Source organism: Dreissena polymorpha, chromosome 8 (assembly GCF_020536995.1).
Source record: "Dreissena polymorpha isolate Duluth1 chromosome 8, UMN_Dpol_1.0, whole genome shotgun sequence".
Classification (NCBI taxonomy): Eukaryota; Metazoa; Mollusca; class Bivalvia; order Myida; family Dreissenidae; genus Dreissena; species Dreissena polymorpha.
In genome coordinates this window covers 10,835,184-10,852,764 of record NC_068362.1, presented here as the reverse complement: position 1 = coordinate 10,852,764, position 17,581 = coordinate 10,835,184, and the positions used below count along the sequence as shown (strand labels likewise).

Below are 17,581 nucleotides of genomic sequence, written 5' to 3'. Positions count from 1 at the left end.
AACCTAGTGTTTGCAGTCACGTGGTTCGTTCTATCGGGGTGCGCAGGAGAAGGCGGAGGTTGCGGGAACTCAAGGAGCACCGGATGGAGCGGCGCATGCATTCCGACCAGATCTTCCACATCTTCCAGATCTTGCACTGGGTCGGCCGGGAAAGTATGTCGGGAGCCCAAAGACTGGTCGGCCATACATTCGCTGAACCCTTTTACACTCTGCTTCTGAGCCCAAAGACTGGTCGGCCATACATTCGCTGAACCCTTTTACACTCTGCTACTGAGCCCAAAGACTGGTCGGCCATACATTCGCTGAACCCTTTTACACTCTGCTTCTGAGCCCAAAGACTGGTCGGCCATACATTCGCTGAACCCTTTTATACTCTGCTTCTGAGCCCAAAGACTGGTCGGCCATACATTCGCTGAACCCTTTTACACTCTGCTTCTGAGCCCAAAGACTGGTCGGCCATACATTCGCTGAACCCTTTTACACTCTGCTTCTGAGCCCAAAGACTGATCGGCCATACATTCGCTGAACCCTTTTATACTCTGCCTCTGAGCAGGAAAGGGTTAAACTCAATTACAATTACGATTTTAGACGACAATAGCCCCTTATTCCCCGCGTTTGGCTTTCACAAGCGTACGGGAGCAGCTACGGACGCTCTTTTCCATTTGCAGACAATCAAACGCTTATGCGTACCTTTAATAAAAGTAACAGTAACAGTGTTTTCCACAATTGGATTGTATATGCGGACGAGTAAACAAATATCGCATGTACACCTTCAATTCAATGAAATTAACGTCAAGACAATTACTTCTTTACCAATTTAAATGCCACGATTGATTGTGTTTTAGATGAATGTTCAAATGTAATTCAATAATTGTGTAAGGTATTAAGCACATCCGGTTTGCGCCGCATGTATCTAGCCCGACACATGCTAAGAGCACCTGAAGTACCTGGCGCGCATCTGCAAGGACATCGCGGACAACATGATCTCCCTGGTGACGCAAGCTATTCGGAATCGAAAGCTTCTGCACGTCCGACCCACCGAGGAATTTTGCAGCATATTCGGTTGTGCGCGGTGTTCCATAGACGTACCGAGATTCTGGATGTACGCGCGCTCAACATTCCAACGCTATCAATTTGGAGAATCATGAGCGATTTCTGTGTTACTAGTTTGCTACACCTAATTGTGTAATGCCCTATCGTATTAAAATCTGTATACTACACTTTGAGTATGTTCGGGTTTTCTATCAAGGATCCTCCAACAGTCCAAGACAGAGCGGTAGTCGGAAATAAATTGGCACAAATGTTTATCTTAGATTTAACATATTTATTTTAGCTCGATTGCATCGAAAGTCTCAGGCTTACAGAAACGCTCTCGAGTCCGTTTCCTGAGTATATAATTAGTACTTGATGTCTTTGGGAAAGATCTAGAGAACGCTCCCCGAGTGGGGGTCGATCCAGTGACCTCCCGATCTCTAGGCGAACACCTTATCCATAACGCCACGGCGAACTGAATGTTTATCTTAATAAACAGTTGTAGAGTGTAATCAATTGGTGGCTACTTGTGTAAGGTCTTTTCTGTATTAGGACTTTAATATACTATTTGTGTTAATAGTATGTGGATGTTCGATTATTATTGTTAAACATGAAGCTAAGACAAAACGTGTGCAAGTTATCAATGACTTAAGATTTGAGCCTCGCTGTGGGAAAACAGGGCTTAATGCATGTGCGGAAATGTTATTCTCAATTTAGCCTGTGGAGTCCGTACAGGCTAATCACGGACGGCATTTCCCGCTGTTGATTTTTTCATTAACAATGGTTCTCTTTAAAACGAGAATCAAAGTGTAATTAGTTCGTTGGGACTGCACAGGCTAATATGGGACAACACATGCATAAAGCCCTGTTTTCTCAGCACGAGCCCCATTTGTTGCCACTGTGCATTCTTCTCTTACAGCGGATCAAATCCTTCTTGATGGACGAATCGACAACGGCCCCGCTCGTGGTGCACGGAAATAGAGGTTCGGGCAATTCCATCCTGGCGTTGTCGGAAAAATTGAGCAAGATCTGGCTGGCCAAGACGCCTAAGCTCGTGTTAAGGTAACTGATGCCATGTCGATTTGAGCATATCTTGAGTGCCCTCGGACTGGAGGGTGTAAAGATTCATTGAAAAAAAAACTTTCGCACGCACGCACTCGCGCGCGAATGAGACGATGGATGATGGAAAATGCAGTATTTGTTTTAAACTGTTTAAAATAAGGTTTCCTATATGAACTACCGATATAGCAGTATTGGAACTAGTAAATTTACCAATGTCATTAATAAGTTGCGAAAGAGACAAATTTATCGAATAGACTTTTTTTCGTAGTTTTGTAAGACCTTTATAAATAAAAATCGATCAAGTGTTCATTAGTTAACGTGTTTGTGTATTTCGAAGTTTAGGAGGCCCGTTCTTGCCTGAGGCTTGAATAATATTTTTTGCTATGATAAGTCCACGAATAAAGTGTGGTCGCAGAAACTAAATAAACGCGAGTTATCAATTTTGTGTTGTCCGTTAGCAATGTATTTTGATGTCCTCTTTATCATAAGAAATAACGTCATTTTGCTACCATTTACACGCAAACGCATTATTCATATATTTCGGCTTGTTCTGGAAAAACGAGGCTTAAATCATGTGCGTTGAGTGCCGTCCCAGATAAGCCTGTGCAGTCCTCAGCGAAGACACTTTCCGCTTGGAGCGGATTTTTGTTAAGAATTTTTATTTAAACGAAAAATTTCAGAGACCGCGGAAAGTGTCGTCCCTGAGTAGCCTGAGCAGTCCACACAGGTTTATCTGGGCCTACACTTTACGCACATGCATTAAGCCTAGTTTCTAACACACTGGTTTATCTGGGCCTACACTTTACGCACATGCATTTAGCATAGTTTCTCACACACAGGTTTATCTGGGCCTACACTTTACGCACATGCATTAAGCCTAGTTTCTAACACACTGGTTTATCTGGGCCTACACTTTACGCACATGCATTGAGCCTAGTTTCTCACACACAGGTTAATCTGGTCCTACACTTTACGCACATGCAATAAGCCCAGTTTCTCACACACAGGTTAATCTGGGCCTACACTTTACGCACATGCATTAAGCCTAGTTTCTCACACACAGGTTAATCTGGTCCTACACTTTACGCACATGCATTAAGCCTAGTTTCTAACACACTGGTTTATCTGGGCCTACACTTTACGCACATGCATTAAGCCTAGTTTCTAACACACTGGTTTATCTGGGCCTACACTTTACGCACATGCATTAAGCCCAGTTTCTCACACACAGGTTAATCTGGTCCTACACTTTACGCACATGCATTAAGCCTAGTTTCTAACACACTGGTTTATCTGGGCCTACACTTTACGCACATGCATTAAGCCTAGTTTCTAACACACAGGTTAATCTGAGCTTACACTTTACGCACATGCATTAAGCCTAGTTTCTAACACACTGGTTAATCTGGGCCTACACTTTACGCACATGCATTAAGCCTAGTTTCTAACACACAGGTTAATCTGGTCCTACACTTTACGCACATGCATTAAGCCTAGTTTCTAACACACTGGTTAATCTGGGCCTACACTTTACGCACATGCATTAAGCCTAGTTTCTAACACACTGGTTTATCTGGGCCTACACTTTACGCACATGCATTAAGCCTAGTTTCTCACACACAGGTTAATCTGGTCCTACACTTTACGCACATGCATTAAGCATTGTTTCTCACACACAGATTAATCTGGTCCTACACTTTACGCACATGCATTAAGCATTGTTTCTCACACACAGATTAATCTGGTCCTACACTTTACGCACATGCATTAAGCATTGTTTCTCACACACAGATTAATCTGGTCCTACACTTTACGCACATGCATTAAGCATTGTTTCTCACACAAAGGTTAATCTGAGCCTACACTTTACGCACATGCATTAAGCCCAGTTTCTCACACACAGATTAATCTGGTCCTACACTTTACGCACATGCATTAAGCATTGTTTCACAGAGCAAGGCTTCATTATTATTATGTACCTGAAACGTTAACACACATCACATGACGCATATTACTCTGGGCTGCAGGTTTCTCGGTACAACAGTGGAGAGTTCTTCCGTACTGCCTCTGCTACAGAGTCTGGTGCAACAACTGAGTATGCTGGGGAATCAAAGCCCACGAACCGGCCTGGTACGTGTGTCATTATCATCATCATCATCATCGTCATCATCATCATCATTATCATCAGCATCATTATTAGCATCATCACCATCATCATCATCATCATCATCATCATCATCATCATCATCATCATCATCATCATCATCATCATCATCATCATCGTCATTATCAACATCATCATCATCATCATCATCATCATCATTATCATCATCATCATCATCATCATCATCATCATCATCATCATCATCATCATCATCATCATCATCATCATCATCATCATCATCATCATCATCATCATCATCATCATCATCATCATCATCATCATCATCATCATCATCATCATCATCATCATCAATAATTTCATCATAGCATCTCACCCTTTTCTTATTTTTAGCTCGGCTGTTTTCGGAGAAAACTCGAGGTATTTTCATAGCCAGCTCGTCGTGTCGTGTCCGTCGTCGTGTCTTGTCGTGTCGTCCGGGTCTAGCTAAATCCTTAACATTATGTCAAAGTTTTGAACATTGGCTCTAACATCAAAGTGCTTTCACCTACAACTTTGAAACTTTATATGTAGTTGCACATTGATGGGTTCTACATGCCACACACATATTTGGGTCACTATGTCAAAGGTCAAGGTCACTGTGACCTTAAAAAAATCTGAAAAGCTTTCATTTATTCAAAATGCACCCCCAGCCGAGCGTTGGCATCCGTTATGCGGTGCTCTTGTTCTTATTATTTTTTGCTAGTAATGTTTTTCTTAAAAATTTGTCTTCTTTGTCATAGTCATGCTTACATGATAAATCTGGTCGTACAGTTTTAAATATTGTATAATGCCAGTCCCAGGTTATTTCCTTTCAAGATGCATATGAGCCTAGTTCTGGAAAAAGTGGCTAAATGCGTGTGCTTTCTATATTAACCTATATAGTACGATATTGTGGAATTCAGGACGGTGTTATGGAATTCAGTACGGTGTTATGGAATTCAGTACGGTGTTATGGAATTTTTCGTATAAAGGAAGTCTATTTCACACGCAAATTCAGTTAAGGCGGAAATTGTCTTCCCTGATTAGCCTATGCGGACTGCACATGCTACCAAGAGACGACACTTTAGCACATGCATTAAGCCCAGTTTTCCCAGGGCGGGACTCATAGGAGTCGTGTTCTGAGAAAACTGGGCATAATGCATGCGCGTAAAGTGTCGTCCCAGATTAGCCTGTGCAGTCCGCACAGGCTAATTAGGGGCGACACTTTCCGCTTTTATGTTTTTTTTTCGTATAAAGGAAGTCTCTTCTACACGTCAATCCAGTTAAGGCGGAAAGTGTCGTCCCTGATTAGCCTGTGCGGATTGCACAGGCTAATCTCGGACGACACTATACGCACATGCATTATGCCCAGTTTTCTCAGAACACGACACAAATGTATATCGGGTACCATACTATTTTCTTTAAAACACTCCTTTCTTGTTTTGCCTCGTGCAAAGATAAATCGTCATGTGGATTCTGGACAATAGTTTCCCTTTTTTAGACCGTTGACCTCCTAAAAGTCCAGTTGAATCTGCTCTTAAAGCACGGCACGGCAGAGTGCCCACTCTTGGTCATCTTGGACTCGCTTGACCAGCTGGACACCTCTCACAATGGCCGCTCTTTGATGTGGCTTCCGCCGCCTCACTGTAAGATTATCGTGTCATCACTTCCGGAGGAGAAATACGAGACGTTTCCGGCCCTCAAGGTAGCGACACTTTTATAAAGGCAACAGGTGTACTATTATAAAGATAAAATACATGTAAGGGGGATGTTTATTCATAGAAGTACTCCCGGCTGTACATTTTAAACGTTGTTATGAGTGATAAAAGAGCAACACACGAACCTACATTAATATTCAGTTGTCAGTAGCCTGTCTATTAACAGTTATTTTATTATTATTATTATTATTATTATTATTATTATTATTATTATTATTATTATTATTATTATTATTGATTTAGTACTAGTAATTTATTTATGCTGTCATGAGGCTTATAGGAAAATAACATTGATTTAAAACTGAGAATTCACTGTTTAAAACAGTAAAAATTATGTTGACGTCCAAATTGTATTATTCCCGCGAAAGTCATCAGTTTATCTCCACATAGGGCGAAAGGCATAAGTAAAGAAATTGTATTACATATGGTAGACTATTGATTTTTTTAATCACTCGTGACCATAAAAAATCAAAATTTTCTCTCATGGCTGCTCCATAAAGTGTTAAGATATAAATTGGTTACCGTATATTTTTTCTATCTCTTTAAAACCAGTTTTTCTAGTTTACAAAAAATAAAGAAGAGTTGTGTATCTACGTGTCCATTGACTATCTAAAACACTGGTGGCCACACGTTGTATTTGATTTGTATTTGAGGAATATTTTACTTTTTTTAAAATACCAAACGACATCAAAATCTGTGTAGATCTACAACTTAAAAACACACCGCTAAGAAGTCCTTAAAATAATTTAGCAAACGCAAAATATTTCATTATAAACTTGTGATACATGTTTGCCGTTTTTTATAGAAATTATTTCCTGACGAGGATATGTACATACAGGTCCCGGAACTAGATCAGAGGGATGCACACAGCATAGTGGCATCGTGGGCGCAGAAACGGAACCGGACGTTGACTCAGACCTAGATGGAACTCCTGCTGACCACATTCCGGAAGTGCCCGACACCGCTGTTCTTAAAGGTGAGTGCACGCAGCTCTGGAAAGGTTTAATAACTGGAAAATGAGGAAAATTCGCGCAGAAAATTTAAATACAACGAGCAAAGAGTTTTGACATTAAATCGGGCCGATAAAGACCCTTCATTCTCATTAGTCGGTTGGAGACAGTACCTACATTTCCACGGGGTACATAAGACGTCGCCCTTCGACTTGGTGATTATAAGCCACTGCAATCGCAATATTGTCTTCGATTTGTATAATACATATTTAACGTGTAAATATCTTATGTATTAGATTCATTCAGACGGTAGTAATTCACCTACTGGACACCGCGCATGCGCAGTTTGCCCCCTCTAATTCTCGTGCTAATACGGACGGACATCGACCAATATATCGGTATTGAACCATACTGGTATTTTCTCGTTTGAATTTAATGTTTTACGAACGTCGATCTGTTGAGAAGGCAATGATGTCCCATGCATTATCAACGTCGCATATTATTAAAATTAAGATAAAGCGTTTATCGCAACGGTTGAACGTCTGCCTTAAGAACTTGTGATCATAGGTTCGCTTCACCTTGATGCTTGCAGATTTTTTTTTCAGCTGAGTAACACTTACGTCAATGTTCTTTAAGTGATTTTTATGAAATTAATATCAGTGGTAAATTAGCTACATTCTGCATGTAATAAGTCAAGGCATTTAAAAAGTACATGTACTTCATACACACTGCGCGTATTTGTTTCAATGCTCTGTGATAGTCTATAATTAACAGATGTGTTGTTGTTTTTTTTCACCGCAGTTGAGCGCGGTGCAGACGGTGCGTGCGTGTTGAACTGGTACCACCATCCATTTACGGAAAGTGCGCAGGGGCTCTACTGCGCAGACGAAGCGAAGAACAAGCGTCTCCATGGCAACCTAGCTGATTTCTTCGCGGGAGCCTGGGAAAATGGTAGTATTGAGCATAATTATGATATGTTTGGACAGTTAGTCGTTATATCAGGAAGAATATCACAATAACTAGTATGCAAAAATAAAAATATACGTTGATTTTTTAATCAGGCTCAATTTTCTATGTGAGTCTTTGATCATTTTTGGTCCTCCAATATAGAAGTATAATGAAGAACATTATCGTTATCATGAGTTTTTAAACGTTTCATTATTTTCAAACAGCCGCAAGTCATTTCTAAATAGAGAATTTTTATATTGATTTTATTAATTCACTCCCTGTAATATCAAAATTTTCACCGAATATACATGTTAGCAAATTCATGTGCTAGCTCGTGAGTATTTATACAAGTCTCGCTGTAGGAAACCGGACTTAATGCATGTGCGTACAGTGTCGTCCCAGATAAGCATGTGCAGTCTACACAGGCTAATCAGGAACGACACTTTCTGTTTTTAGGTATTTTTTTGTTCAAAGGAAGTCTCTTCTTAGCAAAAATCCAGTTAAGGCGGATATTGCCGTCCCGGATTAGCCTGTGCCGACTTTAAGGGCTACTCTGGAAGACACTTTAAGCACATGCATTAAGGCAAGTTTTCCGAGAACGATGCTAAAATAAGCTTTTAAGTGTTTTATTCCAGGAAGAAAAAAAGCCGTACACGAACGCTAAAGGGGAGGTAATAGAAGAGGACATCTATGTGACGCCACAGCCCCTTCGCTTCGGAGAGGATGACTACAACATCCGGGCTCTAAACAATCTGCCCTATCACCGCCTGCACGCGGGTCACGTTGACCTTCTCAAGAAGGAGTGTCTCGCAAACGTGCACTTCTGCGTTTCTAAATTACATGCACTTCCTGTTGAGTAAGTTTTATGGTTAAGAAATGCCACATCGTATGTTATAATTACTCACTTAAATTGTTACGACCTTATCCTCTATCATTGGTTTTAGTTGTCGTTTACTGTCACTGTTACCACTGTATGTACCATTATTGTATGCGGACTTAGTTACCTGATGTAATTGTAGGCTGATAAAATGACTTTTTTTACCTGTTTAAATACACGTTAAAGTGAGACTGCACGATTTTGTCAAATAGTTATGAATTGATAGAAAATGTGTAAAAAAAACTTGTTATACATATATTTCAATATAAATTGAATAAAAGTTAAGAAGAACATGTATCGAAAAATGCGAAATAAGCCAGATATTTAATTCTGAAATGGAAAATGTACGTACAGTCGAATTCGCCAGCATGTATATCATGCATGTACGATGTGAATCTAAATTTAGTTTTAGTGCAGATTCGTTCATGCGACCCAAAGACACAAGGTTGTTTTACGGATCATTTTAATTTCCTGCAACGATATCTATTCATACGTCACACGTACACTAACTCCAGATCCTAATAAAAAGACGAATGCTTCGGTTATTGTAGGAAAATATGTACGAAAATTCTTCGTCACAATCGGCTCGGGGCGCTAATTTGTGTTTGCTGCATTTTATGACATTCGTCTTCAATGTATAATTTTTCTTGCCTATTTTGTGTTATTTTAACATATTGTTATCAATATATTTCAATTTAACACATAAAAATCGTGCAGTCTCACTTAAATTTAGATTGTTTGAGTTTCTTATGTGAACATTATATATAGCTCTTAACAAATAAGTAAGTAAACTTTGCTCGGTAACATTTTTAGCTTTTCGTTAAAAAATATCCGAAAATAATAGTATATGTTTTAACTGTCAAAATAAACAAAAACACTGTGTCTTGTATTAACACTGAAACATGAGCCAAACACGTCTTAAAAGTATGTAATTCACGCATGTTTCTCGCGGCTCTCCCAAGGCGCTCTTAGACGACTTCACGGCGGCCAAAGCGGCGGTCCAGGGGGATTCCCTGCTCAAGAACATCCTGGAGGCGCTTCTGCTCTCCCGGACGGGACTTCAAACGGATCCGGTTCAGTTCGTGCCACAGCTACTCGGGCGCCTGGAGGACAACGAGGTTTGAAGCCGGACTCATATAAGACTCGTTTCAAGAAAACTATTCTTAATGCATCTGCGTACAGTGTCGTCCCAGATTAGCCTGTGCAGTCCGCCGAAACTTGATTTGCGTTTAGAAGAGACTTCCTTTTAACAACAAATTCCATAAAAGCGGAAAGTGTCGTCCCTGATAAGCCTGTGCTGACACTTTACTCACGTTGTCCCAGAACAAGACTCATCTTCATTAACATACATTTAGACAATACAAGAATACACAATCATGTATTGTACATATACGGTAGGCATGGAAAATCATTGAATAAACAAGACCTGATGGTAAAATATCATTATTACTAAAGAAAACCAGCTAATTCAAGTGAAAATATTTATTTTTTTCCAAAGTAATCAAAACATTCGGTTAGATTTCATAATAACTAATATGTATACAGACCTTTTACAAGGCCAATAACTGAACAATATTTCTTAAAAGTTCTTTATGAATTGAGCCGCTTCATGCGACCACTGGTCTTATGCCGTATTTGGTCAGCGAAGCCCCAGACCAGCCTGCGCATGCATTCAGTCGGGTCAGGAGCTACCCTGTCTGCTTATGACATCACGACATCTCGCGTGACTTTATAGTGGACAGAGTATCTCCTGACCAGACTGCGCAATTGGAATACGACCCATATTCGCATGACGCGGCTCAATCGATTGTTGGTTTTGTTTCAGACAACAGCCGAGTTCAAGCAGCGCTTACGTGAGTACAACTCTAAAGTGTGGTTCGAGCCTGATGTCAACATCCTGGAGCGTCCAGGGGGTCAGCTGCTACACAGCATCCACGTGCACGCGTCTGGCATTGACATGATGACGATGACGTCATGTGGCAAATACGTCATCACAGGTGCATTATACGCTTTGTTGTTACTTTATAAAGTACCGGTAGTTGCTGTTTGTTGTTTTTTACGAAACTAAATTAACGTTCTTAGTTAAGCTCTCGTTGACATATAAACATTGTAAGAGTGGATATTTTATTACAGTTTTGAACTTTCTTAATCACCTTATATAAGCGTAATCGATGCCACATATTTTCATAATGGTGAAACAAATATAGCCCGAGAGAAATCCGTATTTACAGTTTAATGGTGTGATGAAAAATGAAATAATTCACAGTCATATACAGAAACGAAACCAAAATAAATTGGTGATCAATTGTAATCAAACGTAAAACGATTAACAAGATGGTCTCATATAGATGTAGAGAGATTATTAACTCTTTACATTCTTTAGTCTGCGAGGAGGAGGAGGAGATCAAAATCTGGAACATCAAGGTCGACCCTCCACGGTTGCTACGCAATGTGACGGGTAAAGCTCAGTGCAGAAAGGTCGCGTTGTGTCATGGTGACGAGTGGATCGCCATGAAATTGGGCAACGGAATAAAAGTAGAAGGTCTGCACACAGGTTAGCATTACTAATAAAAAACTCTATATTGAAATATATATTTTTAATTTTGTATGTATACATGTTTATTTGTATTTTGCTAGTCTTTTAAAATTGAGTTTACAAACAAACAGAACATCAACACAATAATTAAGTCAAGCCGAAAATGACTTTCACTATATATTAGGATAGAACCTGTAACGAGTTTCTATTCAAACACCCTATTGTTATTCAACAGTGTTGGCTGTTACTGACGAATTTTCGGGGCGAATAAATGATATGAAATGAAATAAAAACGAATGTCGGATAATTTTTATCAACAATCAGTTCTGATACGCTGTAAATTCACAAACAAAACGTCATTTCACCTCTCTAAGAAAATGTATACTTAAAATGTAAAATGCATATTTAAAGTGTATCTTCAACATTTAAAAGTAGCAATTAAACTCCATAAAACTTATCAGGCGTGAAATTATTGTTATAATCTACTTTCTTTTTATAACTAAAAAACCCAACTAAAAACATACAAACACACCACTATTAAAACTGGGATCACCGCATTGGAACGGTCATTGCAAAGCATTGGTAGTTTTCACGCTGCAATTGCATTCAACTCTTATACGGTCGCAATGATGCAGTCGATAGTTTGTTCGTTTGCGACCGGGCTATCCCTTGTTCGATCCCCACTCGGGGTGCGCTCTTAGAATCATCTCAAAAGACATTAATAAGTTGTTCTTGCTATGAAATGGAATAGATTCAACTGCCAAAAGTTTCCGATGTTACAGGGTTTCAATAAAAAAGATTATATAACCTTCATTATCGCATTCCTGTTTGCAGGTGAACAATGTATGGGCAAAGGTGTTGCTGCCGCCAAAGCGTTCTTCACTGCTGGTAAACATACCGGGTAAGGATAGAATCGTCACGTTAAAAAAAAACAAGTGAACATATATGACGGCACAAATGGAAGCCTGCTGCAGACGCTTATGTCATCGAGCAAGGAAGCACATTTTGGATATATAAGCGACCCTTAAGGTGTGTGGTAACCTGGTCAATATGCTTAATTAAGTGCTGACCTTTCATAGGCGTGCTAATTCTTTCAAAACTCATACAGTAACACATTTCTGTTAATTTTATAGAACGTTTCATTCCAATACATTCACCACAAAATGCAGTTTATCAGAAAGTGTCGTCCCGGATCATCCTCTGCGAGAGTATTTACTTCAGTGTACATGAATACCATCATTATGTCAAAACACGAACATTGAAAATGAAATCATTTCTTGAATCATGATCGTTGAAAATGAAAACATCTTTTCTTATCTTTCTTCTGAAAAGGTCGAGACAGATACGTTGTTATGACAAGCCACGATCAAAACTTCCTGTGTGCCCTTGACCTTGATTCCGTGACCTTGATGCCCTCGTAGCGAGGATTTGAGAAGTTTGAAAATTGGACTGGCAAGTTTCAAGAAGTTACAATCATGGCTTTTGACATCTCCCCCGACGAAACTCACGTCGTGTACATTAACGTCAGTTATACTGTAGAAATCGTGTTCGCGGACTTCAATGGTAACCGTCTTCGTTCTATACAACGTATGTAAATAGATACATTTATGGTTTGAAGTACGTATATCGTTTGATTTATTAATACTGATTTATAAGAGCACATACTACATGTGTATAAAATTATTAACAGAGATAAAGAATGTATTTGCGACTCGCTATGGGAAAACGGGGTTTCTTGCTAGTACGTAAAGTGTGGTCCCATATAAGACTGTGCAGTCCTCTTGCTTGTGCGTAAAGTGTGGTCCCAGATAAGCATGTGCAGTCCGAACAGACTATATATGTATACAAGTATTAACTAAGATAAAGAATGTGTTTTAGACTCGCTATGGGAAAACGGGTCTTCTTGCTTGTACGTAAAGTGTGGTCCCAGATAAGACTGTGCAGTCTGAACAGACTAATTAGGGACGACGCATTCCGCTTTTACGGTATTTTTCGTTTAAAGGAAGTCTCCTTCTAGCGAAAATTCAGTTGCGCCTCAGATTAGCACGTGCAAACTGCACAGGCTAATATTGAACGACACTTCACGCACAGACCGTATGTCCTGTTGTCCGAGAGCGAGGCTCATTTGTGTAACTTTCATTCTTTTAGCCGACGGGCATCTCAACATCCACAGTATAAACTGCAGTGCCGCAGATATATCTACTATATGCGCGACGAATCCATCGTCTTTGTCAGCTCTTTCCACACTGCAGGTAATTATTCCTTTGAAACATGTTCGGGGTTTTACACAAATCTTATTCCATGTAAAATCTTTACATGCAGTAACAATTCAGAAGGCTTACCAAACACAAGTTACGTAAAATATTTCAGTTCTTCGTTGAAAAATAATCAAATAACATTTATTAAATAAATAAATACAAAATACATACATACATACATAATTAAATATATAAATTAATAATAGGACTTTGTTTCGGAACAAAAATGTTCTTTATTCAACTATGCATGGTTCGGCCTGTATCAACGATTACGATAACAAGATGTGGCATATTTTCACGGCATCGTGCACCGCTCTTCGCGACAGGAGAAAGATCGTCTTGAACACACAAATGATCTGAATGGCGCACGCACCGTTGACATGGTAACGGTGGTAACGATTGCAAAAGACAACAACTTCAGGGTGTGGGATCGATCCCGGGACAAAAAGAGGACCACAGATCGGCAGGCCAAATCGAGTAACTAGCGATAATTAAAAAAATATATATATAATATAAAAAATATATAAAATATTCTGGTAAAACGGGGATTAATTCATTTGCGTTACGTGTCACAACAGATTAGGTCATGCAGTCAGCACAGGCGATGGTAAAACGGGGATTAATTCATTTGCGTTACGTGTCAACCCAGATTAGGTCATGCAGTCAGCGTTACGTGTCAACCCAGATTAGGTCATGCAGTCAGCGTTACGTGTCAGCCCAGATTAGGTCATGCAGTGCGCACAGGCGAACCAGGAACGACATTTGCGTTACGCGTCAACCCAGATTAGGTCATGCAGTCAGCACAGGCGAACCAGGAACGACACTTGTCGCTTAGACTGGATTTTACTTTAGAAGAGACTTCCTTTAAACGGAAATTTCTATTAAAGCGAAAAGTGTCGTCCGTAATTAGCCTGTGCAGATTCACAAGCTAATCTGGGACGACACTTTTCGCACATGCATTAAACTCTAATTTCGCAGAGTGCGGCTCATATATAATTATATTTTACTTATTTTTAGGGCTGTTTCGTTTCCGGTTTCGTTTCAATTGTAACGTCATTTATTATATTTTATTAAGTTCAAGTTGTTATTTTTAGCGCATGTTTTTAGTCCTCTTGATTCGCGACTTTAATAACATACAGCTTATTTATATTTATTTTTGTTGTAAAGAAATATTTCAGAGAAACGTATTTGCTTATTATATAACTTAAAAATTATATTAGTTAAAGGTTACACATATTATTCAATAAAACAACAACGGGGACTGTGTGCGCAGAGAAAAAAACATTTCAATGGCCTCGCTATAAAGTAAAAATACACCGCAATAGCATTAAGAAAACTAACAATTATTCTTTAATTAGCCCCAATAAAGTCTGTCTACACAGAAAGTGTTTTCCGGCGGACCACCATAACAATTATATTAGTTAAATGTTTAATGTTACACATTATTGTTTTTAGAAAATATTAATGGTTTCGCTATCAAGTAAAAATACACCGCAATATCATTCGGAACACTAACAATTATTCTTTAATTACCGGTAGCCTCAATAAAGTCTGTCTCCACAGGACGTGTTTCACTGGACCACCAGGATGCGTTGTTCGTGACCGGCAGTGCGGGAGAGGACTCGCCGAACATAGTCGGCGTGTATGATGTCGGCAGACTGGAATACCGCGCCATCCGAGAACTTGTTAGACGGGTTTTATTTGGCTCTTTGCTAATTGTATGTGTATTGCTCCCATTTGCTTAAATGAATTTCGACAACATATAATGATGACGTCTATATGAGTCCCGTTCTGTGAAAAGTAGGGTTCATGCACGTGCGTAAATTGCCGTCCCAGATTAGCCTGTGCAGTCCACACAAACTAATCAGGAACGACACTTTCCACGTTTGTTGAATTTTTTCGTTAGAATAACGTCTCTTTCAAACGAAATTTCAGTGTGGAAACTGTCGTCACTGATTAGCCTCTGCGGACTGCACACTCTACGCAATGCGTTAAGCCCAGTCTTTCTCAGCACGCGGCATATATAAATAATCCATTAATTACAGTTTTGTTTTCAAATATTTTTTATTGAGTTTCTTTTATGTAAATATACTTTCTACACTTAAAACGTCCATATTTTTTTTAAAATGTTGCATTCCCCCTGAAAATTATTCGATACTTAAGATACGTTCATGATCAATTTGATTACAAAACAGTCCAATTAAGTAAACTTTTAAAAAATAACAAAATATCGTGCGTCATACTTGCAAACGTTATACTCAACAGAAGGTGGCCTGCAATGCAAACACGAGGTTTTACGAAGCAGACAACAGATCAGTGGTCATGGAAATTTACGATAAGTTTTACTTGTTTGACCTTGAAAAAATGGACGTCAGCATCGTGTTTCTGGGTCGAGTAGTCGATACACGAGTGTTTATCTTGACCAAACGGAAGCGTACGTACAATTCTTATTTACATTTTTCAATTCATGTGTGGAGGTGGCAGTATTCACAACATAGTTATTAAATATGCCGGTCATGGTGTGTCATTACTATACCGCGTCACTAAGAAATCAAATTCATGATTTAAAGATTTTGCTAACTGAACGATTTGGGTAAGAACGTGTTAGAAACCGTTCCGCCCACTTTATCTCTGTCTATGACGTCATTCTTCCATTGTAGAACTCCTCGTGACGTCACGTTTTGTCACGTTTTGGCAAGAACGTGAAACTGTACAACATCACAAACGGCTGCATTGACGACATAATAAAAACTGGGCACAAGAAGGAGATCTACCAAGTTGTGGTCAGTTTTTATACCTTTCTTAACATTATGTCATATGCCACCTGTACTGTACAAGTGTAGTAGCAAGCAGTGAACATCTCAAAACTGTATTGCAGTTTGTTTTTTAATGTTGTGACGAACATTTACATTCGCAAGTAATGTGTTCATATATATACGACCATTCTCCCCATACCTCTGATTCAAGTAGGGCAGTTAACAGATCTGATAAAAGCATGTGTACTAACTTTTGTACTAAGTGATTGGAATCGGTTCACCAAAACGGAGTCGATTAATCGGAGGCCATAATCAGCGATTAATCAATTAATCAGCTTTTTTAACAAAAAATTAAGTTTTTAATATTTAACCAATGTTTTTGTTGATATTAACATTATATTACTATATTTTATCAAAAAGAACTTTATCATGACTATTCCTTATGTGTTTTGTGATTTAATAATGAATACATGCTTAAAAATCTTGCTTTGTGTTTGAAATATTGTGGCTGCAATGTTACGTACTGTGTGAAAATGGCTTAAACCCAAATGACTACAACAAATCTTGTACAGAGTGAAGAGTAATACAGATTATTAAATAAAAACAGACCTTTAAAAAGTAATTTTATTTCAAAAGAAAAACTTGTATGATCATTATCAGAAGAATATGAAAATATCTACTTAAATATGGACCTTATGATAATAGTTTCTTGACAAGGAAAGGTAACAAATTCTTCTCTGACCGACATCTTGAGTGAATTGGCTATAGCCGCTATACACATCCGTCAGATCGCTGTTAGATTTAAAAGGGTTGTTTTATAATGTTATTGATTAGCTGAAATATTGAACCTTACTGCACTATTGTTATTGTAAAAAAATTGAGCTGAATATGCTAGGGGCTGAGTGTTTAAAGTATATTTTTAAAGATTTAAACTTTTGCACACAAAAACATATATATCGAATGATCAATGACTAGTACTAAGTAATTGGAAATCAGCTAGCCAATTAAAAGTTATGTTAACTGGCCGCCACGATATGACTTGCTTACTGTTGAAAACGGTGATCAATGTAAATAAACCCCGTTCTGCGAAAAATGGGCTTAATGCATGTGCGTAAAGAGTTATTTCAGATTAGCCTGTGCAGTCCGCACAGACTTATCAGGGACGACACTTTTCGCTTTTACGGAATTTTTCGCTAAAAAAGGTCTATTCTTAGCGAAAATCAAGTCAAGGCGGAACGTGTCGTCTCTGCTTTCCCAGAGCAAGGCTCATATCGTTGTTTTACAGGTGAACGGTCCGGGAA

The 17,581-nt window shown here is 39.0% G+C and overlaps 2 protein-coding genes across 6 annotated transcripts; both read left to right on the top strand.

The window, feature by feature from the left end:
• The first annotated feature begins 1,541 nt into the window (after positions 1-1,541).
• LOC127842352 (uncharacterized) lies at positions 1,542-7,924 on the top strand. The gene is made up of 6 exons (XM_052371813.1): positions 1,542-1,563; positions 1,952-2,094; positions 4,122-4,224; positions 5,739-5,883; positions 6,794-6,931; positions 7,707-7,924. The coding sequence occupies exons 2-6, from the start codon at positions 1,970-1,972 to the stop codon at positions 7,922-7,924; spliced, it is 729 nt and encodes a 242-aa protein (XP_052227773.1). The 5' UTR covers positions 1,542-1,563; positions 1,952-1,969.
• Positions 5,873-16,795, top strand: LOC127841866 (uncharacterized). 5 transcript variants are annotated; one of them, XM_052370991.1, is made up of 9 exons: positions 5,873-5,942; positions 6,794-6,931; positions 7,707-7,856; positions 8,489-8,709; positions 9,693-9,848; positions 11,114-11,284; positions 15,088-15,242; positions 15,790-15,958; positions 16,185-16,795. In XM_052370991.1, the coding sequence occupies exons 4-9, from the start codon at positions 8,694-8,696 to the stop codon at positions 16,259-16,261; spliced, it is 744 nt and encodes a 247-aa protein (XP_052226951.1). In that variant the 5' UTR covers positions 5,873-5,942; positions 6,794-6,931; positions 7,707-7,856; positions 8,489-8,693; the 3' UTR covers positions 16,262-16,795. The 5 variants fall into 5 exon arrangements, with proteins under 5 accessions (XP_052226951.1, XP_052226955.1, XP_052226952.1 ...); XM_052370992.1 differs by lacking the exons at positions 5,873-5,942; positions 6,794-6,931; positions 7,707-7,856; ... (1 more) ...; positions 9,693-9,848; positions 11,114-11,284 and adding exons at positions 12,181-12,295; positions 12,599-12,853; positions 13,415-13,518; positions 13,851-14,001 and having other exon boundaries at positions 15,088-15,209; XM_052370990.1 differs by lacking the exons at positions 5,873-5,942; positions 6,794-6,931; positions 7,707-7,856; ... (1 more) ...; positions 9,693-9,848; positions 11,114-11,284 and adding exons at positions 12,181-12,295; positions 12,599-12,853; positions 13,415-13,518; positions 13,851-14,001.
• The last annotated feature ends 786 nt before the right edge of the window (positions 16,796-17,581 follow it).